The sequence below is a fragment of the Zeus faber genome, assembly GCF_960531495.2.
Source record: "Zeus faber genome assembly, chromosome: 17".
Taxonomy (NCBI): domain Eukaryota; kingdom Metazoa; phylum Chordata; class Actinopteri; order Zeiformes; family Zeidae; genus Zeus; species Zeus faber.
Window position 1 is genome coordinate 28,232,973 of NC_137204.1, and position 21,749 is coordinate 28,254,721.

General features: G+C 43.5%; 1 protein-coding gene across 1 annotated transcript; it reads left to right on the forward strand.

Annotated features, from left to right (window-relative positions):
• Positions 1-170: 170 nt before the first annotated feature.
• On the forward strand, positions 171-21,739 carry LOC307243068 (phospholipid-transporting ATPase ID-like; the record flags this gene model as incomplete). Its single annotated transcript, XM_080017719.1, has 27 exons — positions 171-182; positions 741-854; positions 1,152-1,250; positions 1,515-1,576; positions 2,135-2,207; positions 2,425-2,495; positions 2,979-3,061; positions 3,971-4,129; positions 5,426-5,514; positions 5,863-6,056; positions 7,021-7,229; positions 7,331-7,374; positions 8,654-8,819; positions 9,476-9,664; positions 10,269-10,384; positions 10,918-11,082; positions 12,460-12,571; positions 12,743-12,848; positions 13,935-14,085; positions 14,673-14,856; positions 17,138-17,361; positions 17,953-18,036; positions 19,356-19,601; positions 19,764-19,902; positions 20,394-20,524; positions 20,891-21,040; positions 21,503-21,739. The coding sequence occupies 27 exons, from the start codon at positions 171-173 to the stop codon at positions 21,737-21,739; spliced, it is 3,609 nt and encodes a 1,202-aa protein (XP_079873845.1).
• Between the last annotated feature and the right edge of the window lie 10 nt (positions 21,740-21,749).

The following is a 21,749-nucleotide window of genomic DNA, read 5'->3' on the forward strand; positions in this document are numbered from 1 at the left end:
AAATATAATAATAATAATAATAATAATAATAATAATAATCTGATTTCCTTTCTTAGAGGAGGAGAGGTACCTGCATGCTAATAACAGACCTTTGAACCTCTCCTATCAGTATGCGGTGAGTGAGACGAACGCAAACCAACCCTCCTCAACATGTTTATATATGTGGAGGAATGGAAATGCTGGTAAAGCAATTTGATGTAAACCACAGAATGTGCTACAGTAATTCAAATTCCAAGGCCAAAACAACAACACCAAAACATGCACAAGATTGGTGATGATTAGATGAGTTGAGATAAGACTAAATATAATAGAAAAGACTATTAATCCGGGGAATGGAAATTCCGCCGTTACAGCAGCACAAACAGCAGAGTTAAGAAAGATATATGAATCGTAATGAGATAAGAAATAACACATATGTACACATCTATCGTAACAGTAGTCAGAAAAATATATTTGAACAAAAAAAGGAAATACAGGTGGAGTCAGGGGAGGTGGAGGGAGCGCAGCAACACAGCAAGCAAAGCAGGTAGAGCAGGAGGGACTGGCTGCCGTGATAGGCCGTCCAAATAAGGGAGTACGTGGCGCCGTCAAGTTGTCTGACAACACACGCTCCACAAGGGACGCAATCCAGTGACTAAATGCATGAATTTAATATGAATGGTTGTGATTATAATGTGTACTACAGTTTATTGTGCGTGTCACCTTATTCTTACTAATGTGTTTGTTCCCTTGTGTCTCAGAACAACGCCATCAAAACGTCCAAGTACAACATCTTCACTTTCCTGCCGCTCAACCTGTTTGAGCAGTTCCAGAGGCTGGCCAACGCCTACTTCTTATTCCTGCTCATCCTCCAGGTGAACATCGCCTCCTCCCTCCATCTCCTCCCCTCATCCTTCCCTATTTGTCTCAATGAATTGTAACATAATATGATATATATGATATTATATACAGTATTGATGTGATTACTGTCTCTTTATTTTATGAAATGAATCAAGACATTACATATTGCAGCAATAATATACTTCATTTGAATCTAATAATGTAAATATATGATATAAATGATCTTATTCTGTAAGTACTAGTTAACTGTGATCAAAGTGGTTCTAAAAATGTCATTTTCAATCTAAACTGGGATTTTATGTTCATCCCAGTTAATCCCAGAGATCTCCTCCCTGTCCTGGTTCACCACCGTGGTTCCTCTGCTCCTGGTGCTCTGCATCACTGCAGCCAAGGACGGCAGCGACGACATAGTGAGAAAAACTGTCTGTCTGTCTGTCTGTCTGTCTGTCTGTCTGTCCGTCCATCCGTCTGTCTGTCTGTGATGATCTAGATTTATTTATTTACTTGAAATGACTGGTTTGACCTCAAAGAACTACCTTGTGACATCAAACAACTGTCAATACAAGTTGTTAATACATTTGTTTTGTTTTTTGTAGTTTCTTTCGTTTGTTTATTTTATGTGTATATTGTTGTTGTTTTTCGCCCTCTCCCCTTCGGACCTGTCCAAACCGCAGAACAGGCACAAAAGTGACAAGCAGGTGAATAACCGGCAGGTGGACGTCCTTATCGATGGAGAGTGAGTCCCTGTTTAGATGAACTGTAAAGATGTACTTTATGATCTAAAATCCTGTGTAATATATTACATCTACAGACAAACAAATCGCACAATAGTTGGTCAGATTTCCACTAGACGTTGTCGGAAAGGTTCCAGTAGGATTTACGAATATACAGTGGCAGCAGATAACCCTCATACAGTGTAAATGTATATTTTTCATGTATGGAACATTGACGTACTGTATATGTTTTTCAGTTAATGTGTCAATTAAAAATTGTTATCACAATACTTTCAGCATCTAATTACAAATAACACTGATATAAAGGGGTGACACATGCACATGTCAAAAATGAGTCATCCTCTCATGTATTGCAAAATAAAATGATATATTACGGTGGCCCTGAGAGCTCAACGCACTGCAGCTTAAGAAAACACATGCAAATAGACAAAACACAAGCAAATGAAGCAGTTTTGACTGAATGTTGTATTTTTTGGTTCATTTTTGAATGTTTCATTGTGCTTTGTCATGCTGTGTTTGCGTGCATTTTGTGGTATTGAAATGTATTTCTCGTCCATAAGGCTGAGGAGCGAAAAATGGATGAATGTTCAAGTCGGCGACATCATCAAACTGCAAAATAATCAATTTGTCACGGTCAGTAAGTAACTAGATAACAAAGCTGTCGAAAAGCTGTGCATTCCTTAAACGTGTAGAGAGATTAAGTCTGTTTAACTTTTATTTATAGCCAGTGCGGTTTTATGGATTTCATCGTAGTCCAACTGAGTCCCTGACCTCCAAAGCCCTTATGCTAACGTGTCATCACAAGATCACCATGTGTTTAACACTCATGATGGCATTGCTTGTATCTCAGGCTGATCTTCTCCTGCTGTCCAGCAGTGAGCCTCTGAATCTGGTGTACATCGAAACAGCGGAGTTAGATGGGTATGTGATGAATTTACACGAGTTCCATTTGATCAGATGACGTGCAAAACCTCCCTGAATGCTGTACTACTGAGAAACTTACCACTCTGCTGCAGTCCTGAAATGCCAGTGTTCCCCACTGGCATTTCAGGCCTATGCAGGAGTATGCAGTCGAATTATTGGATATTGGTACGGTGAACAAGGAACCACTAGAACTAACTAGCTAATATATACATACATACTACCTCATATACACTAATATACAACATACTGTATACTGTATATATATTTTTTGTTGACTTTCTTTTCTTTAACTTTGATGGACAACAAGTAGCATTTCTTCAACATGCAAAACCTATGGAATAGATTTAACTCATATTCTGACTGAGGTATTGTTTTTATCCTTAATTAGAGAATAAAAAGTTAAACTATACAGAGAGATGTGAATGTGGATTATCGCACCCTACGCAGCATTTCTCTTCAGTTCCATGCTTGTGGTTCCAGTGAGACCAACCTGAAGGTGAAGCAGGCTCTGACGGTAACGGGGGAGATGGCCGACACCATCCAGGCCCTGGCTCGCTTCAACGGTGAGAGGGCTCTAACCTGGGATTAAAGGGATCGATTACACCAGGCCGACATTTCTTTTGGGACCCGCCCCCCCCCGCAAAATAAATATTGTTTTATGATTTGATCTTGGGGAGCGTGTGTGACTCCCAACTCCGAACGAGAGCTCAGGACTCGTTGTCCTGGTTCCTGGTTCAGGAGTCATTGCCGTCAGCTGAGTTGTTTGCGGAACTCCTAGGAGTTTCGCAATGTGGGTGGGTAGGTAGGTAGGTAGGTAGGTAGGTAGGTAGGTAGGTAGGTAGGTAGGTAGGTACTAAGTAGGTAGGTAGGTACGTAGGTAGGTAGGTACGTACGTACGTAGGCAGGAAGGTAGGTAGGTACGTACGTACATACATAGGCAGGTAGGTAGGTAGGTAGGTACGTTGGCAGGTAGGTAGGTACGTAGGTAGATGAAAAAGGTTATTAGGAAGGTAGGTAGGAAGGTAATTAGGTATGTGGGTAGATAGTTAAGTAGGTAGGTAGGTTGGTTGGTAGGTAGGTAGGAGTGTACCTAGGTACTATAGGTAGATAATTTGGTAGGTAGGTAGATAGGTAGATAGTTAGGTAGGAGTGTACCTAGGTAGGTAGATAGGTAGATAGTTAAGCAGGAGTCTACCCAGGTAGGTAGATAGGTAGGTAGGTAGGTAGGTAGATAGTTAGGTAGGAGTGTACCTAGGTAAGTAGGAGTGTACCTAGGTAGGTAGGTAGATAGTGAGGTAGGTAGGAGTGTACCTAGGTAGGTAGGTAGGTAGGTAGGTAGATAGTTAGGTAGGATGTACCTAGGTAGGTTGGAGTGTACCTAGGTAGGTAGGTAAATAGTGAGGTAGGAGTGTACCTAGGTAGGTAGGTAGCTACAGTAGGTAGGTGATAATAACCATGTCCCTGGGTTGTAGGGGAGGTGCGGTGTGAGCCTCCTAACAACCGTCTGGACAAATTCAAGGGAACTCTGAGTGTGAACGGACAAACCTTCGCTCTGGACAACGACAAGGTCCTGCTGCGAGGCTGCACGCTGAGGAACACCGACTGGTGCTTTGGCCTTGTCATATTTGGAGGTAAAACACTCAACAATACTACTGCTACTCCTACTACTACAACTACTGCCATTACTACTACTACTATTGCTATTGCTACTTCTACTACAACTATGGATGGGGATGGTAGCTCAGGAGGTAGAGCTGGTGGTCTAGTGATCTAAAGGTTGCTGGTTGGATCCCAGGCTCCTCCTGCTAGCATGCTGTAGTGTCCTTGAGCAAGACACTTAACCCCTCATTGCTCCTGATGGCTGCGTCCGTCGCTGTTTGAATAATTGTAAGTGGCTTTGGATGAAAGCGTCTGATCAATGTAATGTAATGTAAACTAATACTACTACCACTACTTCTACTACTATTACTATTGCTCCTACTACTACAACCAATACTACTTCTACTACTATTACTATTGCTCCTACTACTACAACCAATACTACTACTACTACCACTACTTCTACTACTATTACTATTGCTACTACTACTACTTCTACTACTACTACTACTACTCCTACTACTACTTCTGCTACTACTTCTATTGCTACTACTACTACAAATACTACTGCTACTACTACTACCACTACTACTACTACTGATCAGAGGCTGCACACCGAGGAACGCCAGTGCTTTGGCCTGGTCATATTTGGAGGTAAAATACTCAGCTTCTACCACTACTCCTGCTACTACTACTACTACTACTGAGTAATTAGTTAGTTACTCATTGCTGCTTTAACAATTTATTTAGTTACGTTATTGATTCAAAATTCATTTAGAAAGCAACACGTTACTAGGGTTGTTAACTTTTGTTTTACTTTTATGGAAACTCTTTGAACTCTTTGCATAGTTTATAATTTAGTGTGAGTGTTGGTACCTCAAAAATATTTAAAATAAAGAAAGAAATTAGTACAGATTTGAATTTTTACAAAACTGTAAATGACGATGCGTAGCTTTGGGAGATCGCTCTGTCAAACAACTGGACGGCGCCACGCGCTTCCACGCCCTTTTGGGTAGGCCATTAATGCAGCCAGTCTCTCGTTCTCTTTGCTTCCCCTTTTGCTTCCCGCTTCCCTTCCCCCTTTCCTTCCCCTTCCCTTCCCCCTTTCCTTCCCCTTTGCTTCCCCCTTTCCTTCCCCTTTGCTTCCCTCTTTGCTTCCCCCTCTGCTTCCTGCTTAGCTTGCTGCCTTGCTGCGCTCCCTCCACCTCTACCTGCATCCACCATCCACATGTACACCTCTGTACCTGCCGCACAGGCATCAAACCCAAACGACAGAGTATGAATAAAGATCATTTTCCAGTAAAATCTGAGACGCGTCCGGCTTCCAGGTCCGGACACCAAGCTGATGCAGAACTGTGGGAAGACGACGTTCAAGCGGACAAGCATCGACCACCTCATGAACGTGCTCGTGCTTTGTGTGAGTCTGACGCGCGCACGCTCTAGTGAGGAAAAGTTTGACTCTTCTTGGAGACTCCACTCCAGACGACTGGTTCAGTCAAACCGTTCGTTCAATTTTCCACCTCTGTCTTTCGATTGATTCAGTCGGTGTAACTTTGGGTGAATGAGAGACAGAAGAGTCGGCTCTGAGTTGTGAATGCGTGACTCGCATGTAAATCTCCTATCTATCTCTACCTACCGCCCATATAATTGTGTATGTGAAATTATATACATATTATTATGTTATTATATTATGTATTATACTAAGTGTAATAAATGATAATATTTGATTTAACTGCTGCCTGTATGTTGGTGGTTGCCCCGTCAGATCTTCGGCTTCCTGGGCTGCATGTGCTCCATCCTGGCGGTGGGTAACGGCGTGTGGGAGGTGATGGAGGGCTCCGTGTTCACCGCCTTCCTCCCTCGACCACCGGGGGTCAACGCCGCCTTCTCCGCCTTCCTTACCTTCTGGTCCTACGTCATCATCCTCAACACCGTGGTGCCCATCTCCCTCTACGTCAGGTGGGAAACGCACCACCACCGCTCTTCCAAGGGATTCAAGTTTTGATAGAGATCTACTCACCTACCTCCTCCTCTACCCACCTACCTCCCCACCCAGTTATCTTCATACCTACCTACCTACTTACCAAGGCACCTACTTAACATGGTACCTACCTACCTGTACCCTAACCCTACCTACCTACTTACCTACCTACCTACTTACCAAGGCACCTACCTAACACGGTACCTACCTACCTACCTACTTACCTACCTACCCACTTACCAAGGCACCTACTTAACATGGTATCTACCTACCTGTACCCTAACCCTACCTCCCTACTTACCTACCTACCTACTTACCAAGGCACCTACTTAACATGGTATCTACCTGCCAGTACCCTAACTCTACCTACCTACTTACCTACCTACCTACTTACCAAGGCACCTACTTAACATGGTACCTACCTACCTACCTGTACCCTAACCCTACCTACCTACCTACTTACCTACCTACTTACCATGGCACCTACGTAATATGGTACCTACCTACCTGTACGCTAACCCTACCTACCTACTTACCTACCTACTTACTTACCAAGGTAGTTACCTAACATTGTACCTCCCTCCCTACCCCGCTGCCTTCCTACCCAGCTATCTGCCTACCTAAATACCAAGGTGCCTACCTAACATTGTACCAGCCACCTACCTACCTAGCTACCTACCCACCTACCTCCCTCCCTACCCCGCTGCCTTCCTACCCAGCTATCTACCTACCTACTTACCAAGGTGCCTACCTAACACGGTACCTACCTACCTACCTACCTAACCTCCGACCAGCCTTTAACTACATTTCAGATCAACACACAGAGATGCCTGCCTGTCAAATACATACACTGTATGTCTGTACATCTGTTTATCGTCACATATTTATTTGCATTTTTGTGCCCGTCTGTCTTCCCATGCATGTTTTTTGGTTTTCTGGCAGTGTGGAGATCATCCGCCTCGGAAACAGCTTCTACATAGACTGGGACCGGAAGATGTACTACCCCAAAAATGACACGCCGGCCCAGGCCAGGACCACCACCCTGAACGAGGAGCTGGGCCAGATCAAATACATCTTCAGTGACAAGACAGGGACGCTCACACAGAACATCATGACCTTCAACAAGTGCTCCATCAATGGGAAGTCCTACGGTGAGCAACCATGGCAACTGGTAGTGATATTACTAAGTCTAAGTAAATATGAGTAAGTATTTGGTAGTTGTTGAGATGTGGCTTTTGTTCCTTTCACCCAGGGGAGCTGTTTGACTTTTCTGGCCAGAGGGTTGAAATTACCGAGGTGAGTGGAAAACACCGGGAAGCAGTGATAAACTAGTTATTTAGTAGATATAGTAGTACTCATATACTTAACAAGAAGTGAAAATAGTCTTAGGACAAGTACTCTGGTCATTGTCAAGGTCCTCCATTCAGCATTATATCCAAATACAAGTATTAAAAGACTATACAATATATTCATTTATCTAAGGCAAGGCAAGTTTATTTGTAGAGCACAACAACAAGAGAGTCCAACAACAAGGCAATTCAAAGGGCTTTACATAGAACATGAAAAGCATTAAGACAAAGAGCCAAAGAAAGCCGTTATGAAAGGACATAGAATGCATAAAGTAAAACAATTGAATAAATAGAACACATAAAAGTAAAAAATAGAATACATAGAAGGCATAAAGTTAAAAAATAGAATAGATACAGTAGAAGGCATAAAGTTAAAAATTTGAATACATAGCATGCATAAAAGTCACAGTGCAGTGCAAGAAATGAATCAAAAAAACCTTGTTTTACTTGTTGTTTACAATTATTTACCTATTCCTAGATTAACATCTGACCTTGTCAGGGGGAAATCCTTGCCCCGGAGATCCGGTCTGGAGATCTTCTAAAGTCAATGTACTGTACTTAAATATTGTGATGTCATATACCACTGGAAAAACACGATCCATCAGTGATGCATTCATGCTTGTTAGCGTAAAGCAGGGGTTCCTAAACGTATCTGATTGACATACAGAAATACAGAAACACAGAAATAAAATGTACTTCATTAGTGATAGTGAGTTTCTATATGTTGAGAAAAATATTATACTGAAAATGCAATTACAAACCAAAATAAATTGTATGTCGACCCCCAGCAATTCCTTCAGAGACCCCTAGGCCCACACATAAAAGTTAACTGGCTTTACCTATAGGTTTGCATCTCTTGGATGAAGAACAAAATATGTAATACTTGCAAGCATTACATATCAATTCTAGTGGACAAATAATAAAAAAATAAAAAAATAAAATAATAATAATAATAATAATAATAATAATAATAATAATAATAATAATAATAATAATAATAATAATAATAAAATAATAAAATAATAATAATAATAATAATAATAATTATTATTATTATTATTATTATTATTGCTTTGGAATCTGGTGGAGTGGAATTCAAAAGTGAAATCTCAAATTTTGGAATTTTAATTTCAACAAACTCATCTCACAGATAACGACTTTAGTAATGAATATTAATGAATTAACCCCTTGTTAACTACACCCAATGTTCCATGTGTTCTGTGCAGAAAACAGAGAGGGTGGACTTCTCCTGGAACCATCTGGCCGACCCAAAATTCATCTTCCACGACCGCAGTCTGGTGGAGCGGGTGAGGGAGGGCGACTTCGAGGCCCAGGCCTTCTTCAGGCTGCTGGCCCTGTGTCACACCGTCATGCCCGAGGAGAAGCAGGAGGGTGAGATCTGTATTACTGCATTGAAAATATAAACAACAATAATGTTAATAATGTTCACAATATTATTATTAATATTATTACTATTAATAATAATAATAATAATAATAATAATAATAATAATAATAATAATAATAATAATAATACACACTGTCATGCCCGAGGAGGAACAGGAAAAAAAGCAGAGGGCTCATTTTACTGTAAACTATGGTTTCCACCAATCAATCGATTGTCGATTGATTTTATCATATCAAAGAAAAGTTATTATTATTATTATTATTATTATTATTATTACCATTATTATTGTTATTATTATTATCATTATTATTATTTGATAACCTTCTTTGCGCATGTTGTATGTGTATGTATGTGACAAATAATCTCTTGAACTTGAACTTGAACTTGTGTATGAAAGTTTCTAGACAAATAAGGGATTTGTGTTCTCATGACCTAATTTTTTTTCACATATTTTAAACAAAAAATAATAATTTATCTATTTGTTTATTTATAAATCTATTTTTTTATTATCCTTGGTGAAAAGAACCCACAGTATTCCTCACAACAGTATTATCCATACCTCGTTACTTCCGTAGTTCCATGGGTTCTTTAGTATAGAAATTAATATAATTTCTTGATATGTTTCATATTCCATGTTTTAGGAGAGCTGAACTACCAGGCCCAGTCCCCGGACGAGGGGGCGCTGGTCACCGCTGCCCGGAACCTGGGCTTTGTGTTCCGCTCCCGGACGCCCGAGTCCATCCACCTGGTGGAGCTGGGCCGCGAGGTGACCTATGACCTCCTGGCCGTGCTCGACTTCAACAACGTCCGCAAGAGGATGTCCGTCATAGGTGCGACCAAATATGGAAACACCAAGGACAAATGTACTGTTGCAATTATTAATTATTTAATAATTATACTACTACTACTACTACTACTACTACTACTGCTAATAATAATAATAATAATAATAATAATAATAATAATAATAATGAATAATGAAAAATAATAATAACAGCCAAATATATAGAAATATATGGAATATACAAAGTGTGGTTCTATGCACAGAATAAGTCATTAGTATAGGTATTTACACCCTATATTTTGGTACATATATAGGGTATATCTAGAGTAATATCTAGAGTGATAATAATAATAATAATGATAAGAAGAAGAACAACAACAACAACAACAATCATAATAACAATAATTATGATGAATTACGTATTTAATTGGGAAAATCATGTAGGTGCTTATGAGGGCTTATCTTATTTTATCCTTCACAGGCCGCTAAGCAGAGCCTTAGACCCCAGTTTGGGACCCACTGGTTTAGATGCAGAGGCAGGTTCTGGCTTTTCAAAGCACAATATGTTTTCATACCGTTTTGCATCAAAAATGTGGGATTTTCGTCAGAATCTTCTCCTTAATCTTATGAATGGATCATGCGGTTCCCAGTCCGGAGCCCCGAGGGGAAGTTGATACTGTTCTGCAAAGGAGCCGACACCATCATCTACGAGCGGCTGCACCCCTCCTGCAGCAAACTGATGGAGGTCACCACCGGACACCTCAACGTGAGTTCACATCCCAGTGACATTAAGAAACACAACAACTCATGTGGAAAGTCTCAAGTCATTTTGTGATATAAGACCACGTTTAGATTAATTTATTAACAGACAGACAGATCGATAGATAGATAGACGGACGGACGGGCGGATGGATAGATGGAATGATAGATAGATAGATGGATGGATAGATACAATAGACAGACGGACAGACAGACAGACAGACAGACAGACAGACAGGGCAAGAACAATAAATAATACAGTTATTTAACAACATAATGAACCAGAAATTGGACCCAAAGATAATGAACAGTCATGAACAGTAAAACCCAATGATCAACATCAAATATAAACCCAACAAATGGCAAAAAAACAATAATAGATGTAAACGGTAAACAATAATAAAACGGGAAAGTCACAGTAAACCTAGAAGTTAAATTAACGAGATTTTTTTTTTAAATAATAATAAACTGTGTAATAAATAACTGGCAAAATGAAACTAAAACAAACCCTGGTACAAAGTGATTCTATGGCTCCCTCAGGAGTACGCTGGCGACGGGCTGCGGACGCTGGCTCTGGCCTACAGAGACCTGGACGAGCGTTACATGGACGAGTGGAGACAGCGCCACCATGAGGCCAGCATCGCCATGGACGGACGAGAAGAGCGGCTGGACGAGCTCTACGAAGAGATCGAGAAAGACCTGATGGTTGGTTGAACGGGATTACCGTCTGCGTTTGGCTCGTACGCCCTGTTCACACCACGCGCCTTCTCCCCCGATCTGGCTCTCGCATGCACGTTTCGTCCGTCGTTCAGTCCGACCAGCTCATCAAGTCAGAACTGGTCGTTGGGTCGGCCTGAAACCAAATTTCGCCACGCTCGACAGCTTATAAGCCTAAAAATAAAAGGTTAAAATAAATGTCAGAAAAAACGTTACCTTTAATTGATGTCGTGAGAATTTTGGGATGTCGTACGATAGAGAAAACGTTATAAAGTGCCCTCTAGAGTGCCTCAACGACGCCCTCCAAGGTGCCCTTATGATAGCGATCACATTACAAAGTTCCCTCTCAGGTGCCCCTACGATGGAGAAAACGTTAAAGTGCCCTATAGGGTGACTCTTTTCTAAATAGAACATAAAGCGTCCTATATGTGGCCCTACACTAGAGTAAATGTGAGGAAGTGCCCTCTAGGTGCCGCTAGGGTTGATACAAAAGAGCAATCAAGGTCGGGTGCACCAGACAAAAAATGTGTGTGTGTGTGTGTGTGTGTGGTTGACAAATACATAAATAAATATGAATATGAATAACAGGTTCAGTTAATCGGACATGTGTAGCCAGGCCCTGTAGGTGTCCCTTTGCTGGAGAAAGTGTTCAAGGTTCAGGTTCAAGTCCTGATTCTTTCAAACCAAGTGCTTGTTCCTTTCATCAGAAGATTTGGGCCATGTTTCGTGAGGCTCAGTGGCTTCGAGAGATAAGCCGCTGGAGAAGGACTTGTGAGGTTGATACCCAGGGCGAGTTTAAAAGTGCCCGGGGGTGATCTGATTTTGGGTGGAAAACCCGGGACTTGACCATGTGACAGCAGCGTCGGAAGCCATCATGCCACAGTGTCCTGCTGCGCTTCTGCTTCTCTGACATGATGGCGGCCGCTCCCACGATGCCCATTGGGTCGAAGAAACGCCGAGAAGGTGTTTTCTAGGTGCCTCTACCATAGAGAAAAAGGTGTAAAGTGCCCTCTACAGTGCCTTTAAGATAGCAGACTCCATTGTCCAACATGGGTGTCCGCACCTCCCCCCTTCCACCGGTGAAAATACCATTTATTTTGATGGCATGAAAAGAATAAATCTGTCAAATTGACTATGAATTCTACCCCACGCCTCGACACTTTATTTGACTTGAACTTTAATTTGGTGTGGCCATCCTGTTCAGTGTTGGAATTGAAGATTCACGCTTCGCTGGAGTGATTCAAACTCCCGAGTCATTTAATAGACTGGCGAATCGTCTGCGAGTCTTGCCTCACTAACCAAGATAGTAACATGAGCGTTCTCCATGCGCTGCTGTTTGTGATGACCGTGCGCTGTGTGGTGTAGCTGCTGGGAGCCACGGCGGTGGAGGACAAGCTGCAGGACGGAGTTCCTCAGACCATCGAGCAACTGGCACGCGCCGGCATCAAGATCTGGGTTCTGACTGGAGATAAACAAGGTGGGGCCCACACCCATATATACACAGTACACACAGTGCTTACCATATGCGATTATAATTGTATTTACTAGTAATTATTATTCTAAGTTCAAAAATCCCCTCATCGTTCTGCCAATCGAAAAAATTATATTTTAGATTTTTAATATTTTGAATATATTTGTATTAATACAGAAACTGCAGAGAACATTGGCTATTCCTGCAACATGCTGCGAGAGGAGATGAAGGATATATTTATTATTGCAGCCAACACAGCAGAGGAAGTGAAGGCAGAGCTGCAGTAAGTACTGCACCGGAGAAATGCAATGTCGGTACATACTGTACAGTAAATACCGGTGCATACATGTACCTACTGGTGCGTACATGTACCTACCTACCGGTGCGTACATATACCTAACTACCGGTGCATACATGTACCAACCTACCGGTGGTTACATGTACCTAGCTTCCGGCGCGTACATGTACCTACCTACCGGTGCGTACATGTACTGTACCTACCTTCCGGTGGTTACATGCACCTACCTGCCGTTGCGTACATGAACCTACCTACCGGTGCGTACATGCATCTACCTACCGGTGCGTACATGCACCTACCTTCCGGTGCGTACATGTACCTACCTACCGGTGGTTACATGCACCTACCTACCGGTGGTTACATGCACCTACCTTCCGGTGCGTACATCTACCTAACTACCGGTGCGTACATGTACCTACCTACCGGTGGTTACATGTACCTACCTACCGGTGTGTACATGTACCAACCTAGCGGTGGTTACATGTACCTACCTACCGGTGGTTACATGTACCTAGCGTCCGGCGCGTACATGTACCTACCTACCGGTGCGTACATGTACTGTACCTACCTTCCGGTGGTTACATGTACCTACCTACAGGTGCGTACATGTACCTACCTACCGGTGGTTACATGCACCTACCTTCCGGTGCGTACATGTACCTACCTACCGGTGGTTACATGCACCTACCTACCGGTGCGTACATGTACCTACCTACCGGTGCGTACATGTACTGTACCTACCTACTGGTGGTTACATGCACCTATCTACCGGTGCGTACATGTACCTTCTTGCCGTTGCGTACATGTACCTACCTACCTTCCGGTGCGTACATCTACCGAACTACCGGTGCGTACATGTGCCTACCTACCGGTGGTTACATGTGCCTACCTACCTGTGGTTACATGTACCTATCTACTGGTGGTTACATGTACCTACCTACCGGTGCGTACCATGTGTTTGACATGTCAGTTATTAATGTCATTTTGTGTCATAGTGCAATGTTGTCTTGGACCCCAGGAAGACGAGCTCTTTAAAGTAATCCTGAAAATAAAGATGTGAAATGTGTCCAGGAGCGCCAGGAGCAAGATGTCTCCAGACAGTTCAGAGGAAGGGACTGTGGTGAAGCAGCGAGCCGGACTGTTCTGGAGGCAGAAGATGGAGACGCTGGAGGACGAGAGCGTGGACGGAGAATACGGACTGGTCATCAACGGGCACAGTCTGGTAACAACAACACCACTAACAACAACAACAACAATAAAGAAAGCAAAAAAAAAAAAAAAAAGTTTTTTTTTAAATAAAATTAAATAAATTGGAAAAAAAAAGAACAAAGCAATAAGCAAAATTAGTAAGCATATAAAGTAAATATTGTAGTTCTGGCCGAGCGACAAGGATCACATAAAATCACATCTTATCATTATTTCTGTTGAATTTCAAGTTAGCCTTGAACTACTACAAACAAATTTCAACTAATCCTCGTTACAGTTGATTAGGGCCTTTCTATGAGAGTTAAAATAAATAATATTTTTCGAGTGTTATTTTATGACTGCTCCAGAGTCCAGACCACCTTGTTGTGGATGTGGTTTGTTGTGTATTGGACTCGTCACCTTGAGGCCATACAGTACACTCATCTCCCAGCCCCATATCCACTGACATATACAGTACATTAGAATTTTAACATTTTTTCACATTTTCACATTTAAATGCAGTATGGCTGCGTATAATGCTCCTCATCCTCTATCTCACTTCTCTCACCTCCCAAACCCTTCCACCTCACTCCTCTCCGACGTGTCTCCACCCTCAATCCCCAGGCCTACGCCCTGGAGAAGGACCTGCAGATGGAGCTGCTGAGGACGGCGTGCATGTGTCAGACGGTCATCTGCTGCAGGGTCACCCCCCTGCAGAAGGCCCAGGTGGTGGAGCTGGTCAAGAGGTACAAGCAGGCCGTCACCCTGGCAATCGGTGACGGGGCCAACGACGTCAGCATGATCAAGGGTAAGCTGCGTCGACCTCCACCCCCGTGGGACGCCTGCGAGCCCAGGAAGAGCCAGGGCACGGAACACTTCACAAGCCGCAGCACTAGGGCGCAAAATGTTGAACGTAGAGATTGATGAGAACTCAAATTGTCTTAAAGACGGTCCAAAAATGTAGTCAGTTGCCAAGTTTGGGAAAATAAACGTACCTTAAAAGTCTTTCCTAACCCCTCCATCCCCCGTGTTTTACATATGGACAATATGGGCAATCTAAATGCCGCCTTCAGCATTTAGATTGCTGCGGTTTACTCAAAAAAGTGAAAACAGCATTATTTACTGAGGTTACTGTAGCTGAATCCTATCATTGTATTTTAGGATTTTGTTGAAAAACTGTTGCAGTGCTTGGAACCTTGAGTCATCTGAATTAGGTGCAGAGTTAGGTCTTGTAAGTCATATAAACTCCAACTTGTGTTCTATTTTGATGTGTTTTTGTACAATATCGGCTGATTAAGCCGCATAAGGATTCCTATTTTTTCCGCATAAATTAATTCATGAAAATCATAAATTTGAGGTATATACTAGTGGTACCTTGACTTGCGAGTTTAATTCGTTCCGTGACAGAGCTCGTAATTCAATCTGCTCATATAGCAAATCAATTTTCCCCATTGTAATTACTTGAAATGCCATTAATCCGTTCCAGCCCCCAAAAAACCACCCCAATTTTTTTTTGTTATGTGTTTTTAAATAAGAAAAATGTATTTATGAATAACAAATATTGTATAAAAACATAATAAAACACAATTAAAGACAATGTGTAGATCTCTCTTCTCTTCTGCCTTCTCGCAGATGAAACCCTCCGTCACGCTATCTCCTGCGAGCTGCTTCTCCGTCCACCACACCCACAACAGATTCTCCATCTTTTCATGGACAGTGGTCCGCAGCTTAGACATTACTTTAACGCCCTTGGCTGGCGTAGTACCCTTTATAGTCTCCTTCTGCTTCAGTATGGTACATATGGTAAAAGTACTACGCTCGTACTGCCTCGCCAATTCCATCACACGCACACCTCGCTCATGTTTTTCTATTATTTTGCGCTTTAAGTCAATGACATCATCCGCTTCTTCTTCTCAGCACTTTATTTTTTGGACACATGGTTGGAAAAAGAAAATTGGCAAAATAACTGCACAAAAAGCACAAGTCGCGAGCACAATAGACAAAAGAGAAGCTTCCACGCTCAGTTCACCACGTGAAGTGAAGGAGTGAGACGCGGGATGCGGCCGCATTCGCTGGCCACGCCCACCGCGGCGGTGCACCTGAAGCTCGCTCCTTCTAACTCAAATTTTTGCTCGCAAATCAATAAAAGTAACTCAGAAAACTCATATGTTAGTGCGCTCGTAACTCAAGGTACCACTGTATTTTTATTGTCATCAAGTAGGACCCACGGTGCCCTACGACAGGGTCAAATTACAGGGATGCTGATCAACATTAAAGGGCTTTATACCTTGTTAGGCTACTTCCTACCTACCTACATACTTTGTTCCTACATACCTACCCATCTACCTACTTTCTTTCCTACCTACCTTCCTTCCTTCCTACCTACCTAAATCCTACATTCCTACCTAGGTAGCTACATATCTATATTTTTTTCTACCGTATCCACCTACCTACCTTCTTACCTACCTACCTATCTACCTTTCTTATTATCTATCTACCCTCCTACTTTCCTACCTACTTACCCATCTACCCTCCTACCTACAGTACCTAGCTACCTACTTACCTTCCTACCTACCTAGTACCTACCTTACTACCTACCTACCCACCTACCTTCCGACCTACCTTCCTACTCACCTATCTCTTTCCTACCTTATTATCTATCTACCTTCCTATCTACTTACCCACCTACCCTCCTACCTACTTACCTACCTTCCAACCTATCTATCTTACAATCTATCTACCCTCCAACCTACATACCTACTTACCACCTACCCTCCTATCTACCTACCTACCCACCCACCTACCTACCTACTTACCCACCTACCTTCCGACCTCCTTAGTACCTACCTATCTACCTCCGTACCCTACTATCTACCTACATTCCTACCTTCCTACCTACTTACCCTCCTACCTTCCTACCTACCCACCTACCCACGCTACTTATCTACCAAACTACCTGCTTGATTAACTAGTGTTACTTTTATTTTTATTGTCATTCATCAATGTTAGTACCCATGGTACCCATATTTTTACCTTGTTCAGTTACATAAAGCTACTGTATTTTCCGTCACTTCTTCTCCACCAATCAGCCGCTCATATCGGTGTGGGTATCAGCGGGCAGGAGGGCATGCAAGCCGTGCTGTCCAGCGATTTCTCCTTCGCCCAGTTCCGCTTCCTGCAGCGCCTCCTGCTGGTGCACGGACGCTGGTCCTACCTGCGCATGTGCCGCTTCCTGCGCTACTTCTTCTACAAGAACTTCACCTTCACCTTCGTCCACTTCTGGTACGCCTTCTTCTGCGGCTTCTCTGCCCAGGTGAGTGGGAATGTGATGTTAAATATTAGTGCCATTATTGACTGTTATAATTATAAGCAACTAATATAGAATTGGCTTTCCAATTGTCACTATAAATTGGAAAAAATGCTTCATGGCTGGCACACTAAGGGTTTTACCTGTTACCTTGTTGAATGCTCTACAAGCAACAGATGCACAGCCACCCCTGATCCCAGGCTCAATTACCTAGACCCAAGAGAGGTGTGGCTGCTCAAAACACACCACCCCCACACCTCACAGGAAAAAAAGTCTCTTAACCATTTAGCTTAAATAATAAAACCAAGAAAACCTGATCAAATGTACATTTTTCGACACTTTTTCCTGCCAGTATAACATATAAAGACTGTCTGACAATATTGTGAGCTACTTATGTTTCGACGAGGAGATTAAACAGGTTTTTTAAGGTGTGGATGGTTAGATTATAAATTCTAAAGTGTGGTGAGTTGTGAACAGCTATGAATGACAGGAACCAGCATTTTAGCCCTAGCCCCAAGCGCTTGGTGAAAAACAGTGAAGCTGTACTTTAACAACACCTTGAATATAAGTGTAACAACGACTTCTTCTCTCCTACAGACTGTGTACGATGAGTGGTTCATCACTTTGTACAACCTGGTTTATACTGCGCTGCCTGTGCTGGGCATGAGTCTCTTTGACCAGGTAATAATTTAAACAACCTACCTACCTACTTACCTTCCTAACAACTGTTGGGATCTGGAAAACGGATCCCTCCCAGGTTGGTTGATGTGTGGAGCTTCCTCAATAAGATGGAGACGGGTGCGATGCAAAATGGATCCTTTATTGGCGCCACTGCAGCAGGGTCAATTAGCAATGTCAAAGACGAAGAGACGAGCCAAAAGACAACAACGACAAAGACCGTTATACAGTCTCCCCTAAGCAAGTCGTCACAAAAGGCTATAGGCATCACAAAGAACTGTGTACGTGCAATAAAGCATGCACGCAAAACTGGTCACAAAGGGACATTTTCCAACCAGAGGCGCTATTTTAGGCAAGCGCCATATTATTTCTTACAGGCGCCATTTTAAGCGCCATACTACATCCAACAATATCTTACTACTGTCCTGCATACCTCCCATCTAATCTACTAAACCTCCTTCCTTCCTACCTAAATCCTACCTACTGTACCTACCTATCTATCTTACTACCTGCCTACCATCCTAAGTGCCTACCAACTTATCTACCTAACCTCCTTCCTTCCTACCCAAATCCTACCTAAATACCTTACTACCTACCTACCTACTTACCTACTTGACTGTCTACCTAGCGTCCTACATAGCTACCAAGTTATCTACCTAACCTCCTTCCTTCCTACCAAAATCATACATAACTACCTGTCCACATTACTACAGCCCTACCTAAACACCTTCCTTCTGACCTACCTATCTTCCTACCTACCTACCATCCTACATATCTACCTTACGACCTACCTACTTACTCACCGTCTTTATTATCTACCTCCCTACCTACTTACCTACCTTACTACCTGCCTACCGTCCTACATACCTACCATCTTATCTACCTAGCCTCCTTCATTCCGACCTAAATCCTACATACCTACCTACCTATCTACCTGACTACCTACCGTCCTACATAACTACCTTACTACCTACCTCCTTGCCTATTTTACTACCTACCTACCTACATACCTTCCTAGCTACCTATCTACATACTATACCTACATAGTTAACCGCGTTCCTTCCTACCCACGTTCCTTCCTACCTAAATCCAACCTTCCTACCTCTCTACCTTCCTACCTACTTACCTAGCTACATTCTTATATTCTTACCCTATATCCTTCCTACCTAAATCCTACATGTCTACTTACCTACCTCCCAACCTACTTACCTACCTTACTACCGACCTACATACCTACAAACTTATCCACCTAACCTCCTTCCTTCCTACCTAAGTCCTACATACCTACCTACCTACTTACCCTCCAATCTCCCTGTGTGCAGGATGTGAACGACCGCTGGAGCTTCGAGTACCCTCAGCTCTACTCGCCGGGGCAGCTCAACCTCTACTTCAACAAGAAGACCTTTGTCCGCTGCATGCTGCACAGCTGCTACAGCTCCCTCATCCTCTTCTTCATTCCTTGGGGCGCCATGTACGACACGGTGCGCGACGACGGCCGCGACATCGTGGACTACCAGTCCTTCGCCCTGCTGGCACAGACCTGCCTGCTCATCGCCGTTAACATACAGGTAAGTGGGTGCAGTCCACAACCTGGTCGCTCTCATTATCACCGTGTCGACTCCATAACGATATATCACCCAGGCCTTAACCAACATGTTCAAACCAACACATACAGACGCACCTACGTGACCAATATGAAATATGAGTCTGCTTGATTTTGTTTCCTGAAGCTGTGTCTGGACACCAACTACTGGACGTCTGTAAACCAATTCTTCGTGTGGGGCAGTTTGTCCGCTTACTTTGCCATCACATTCACCATGTACAGCAACGGCATGTTCCTCATCTTCACCTCCTCATTCCCTTTCATCGGTGAGTCGCTGCACCCCCAACATCGTCCCATCAACGTGAAAATAATCGAAATAGCAGACTTATAATGGAATCAGAGAGTCACATTTTTTACGACTTGATAAGGGGTTTTTCCCCCGCAGGAACCAGGAAGACACTGTTCCTGGTAGGAGTGTAGGAACTTAGGCCTTTTTTTTATCACAGGAGGTAACTGAGTTGCAAAATTGGTTCCACTAGTAGATAGTTCCCGGTCCCCGAGAAAAAAGTCCTCAAAAGCGAGGAGGTACTTTTTGGTAAAACGGGAACCAATACTTTTAAGTGACTCAGGAGTGTGGAGTCACTCAGGAGAAAGAGTCTGTTGCGAGCCGACCCCTCTGATTCGTTAGGGCGACCCGGATCGAACCGAACAAATCTTTTCCCTGGGTCACTCGCGAGGGGCAGAATCTCCAAAAAGAGCCAAACTTTTTTCATCGCCGCGGCGCTCTAGCTGAAGGGGTGTCCCGCTGCTGTTCCAGGCACCGCCAGGAACTCCCTGAACCAGCCCAACGTCTGGCTCACCATCCTGCTCACCTCCCTCCTCTGCGCTCTGCCTGTGGTCACCTTCCGCTTCCTGCTCACCCAGCTGCGGCCCACCATCAACGATAAAGTAAGAAAGTGGAAACACAAAAACCTCTCTGCACTGACAGTCGTGCCTGACTTTAATAGTTGGTTTCTATTTCACATAAGGCGCCAGTGCCGCCATACTCACGTCAAAAATTGTTTGACAGAAAAAGATGTTTCAAGGTACGATAAATTATATTTCATTGATGATGGTAGTTGGGTGAAGCCTGTGCGCCACAGGGGGATGTTGTTAAACTTTTAAACTGACCGTTTTAGATGAGAAACCAATGGATATCTGGCTTCTGTGTGGTCTACTTCTTAACTCTTTATCAGGAACATACTTTGTCATAAATAAGTGATAGTACGTATATCCAAACGAGCCGCGGTTGGGAGCGGCGTGCGGTCCCGCCAGGAACTGGCCAATCAGAGTTGGATATGCAAGTACAACCACGAGCGGCAGGTTGTGGGAGACGAGAGACAGAAGCAGCCAGGCTACGCAGGGTGTGGTCACCTCGGCATGTGGGAACGGGGGGAAGAAGCCATCGTGGCAGAGGAGCGCCACGTTTGGAGACATCGGTGCAGTTCCTATGGCTGCCTTTAGGGGTGCGCCACGTGTCGCTAATGGTCCAATGTCACTGACACTCTTCCATCGGGGCAAAGGTTCACCCCAACCCTAACCCTATGGTATTTTACCATATCTGTCTATCTGTCATACTGTCTGTCTATCTGTCTCTCTATCTATCTAACCAATTATTTATCTGTCTGCCTATCTGCCTGTCTTTCTATCTTTTTGTCATTCTGTCTGTCTATCTATCTATCTATCTATCCATCTATCTGTCTGTCTGTCTGTCTGTCTGTCTGTCTGTCTGACCATCTATCAACTGTCTGTCTATCTATCTATCTATCTGTCTGTCTGTCTGACCATCTATCAACTGTCTGTCTATCTATCTATCTATCTATCTATCTATCTATCTATCTGTCTGTCTGTCTGTCTGTCCATCTGTCTCTCCCCCTCCTTCTCCAGGTGAGACACAAGGTCGGGAGGGAGGCTCTGCCGGCGCCGTCTCCCCGCCGCCCTCCGGTCCGGCGGATCAGCACCCGGCGCTCAGCGTACGCCTTCTCCCACGCGCAGGGCTACGGGGACCTGGTGACCTCCACCCGCTTCCTGCTGCGCCGGCCCCTGAAGAGCCGGCTGGCCCTGTTCCCCCAGGCCGAGTCCCCCCTGTCCCAGGGCCAGCCCCAGTCCTACCGCAGCATCTAGGAGGAGCCCA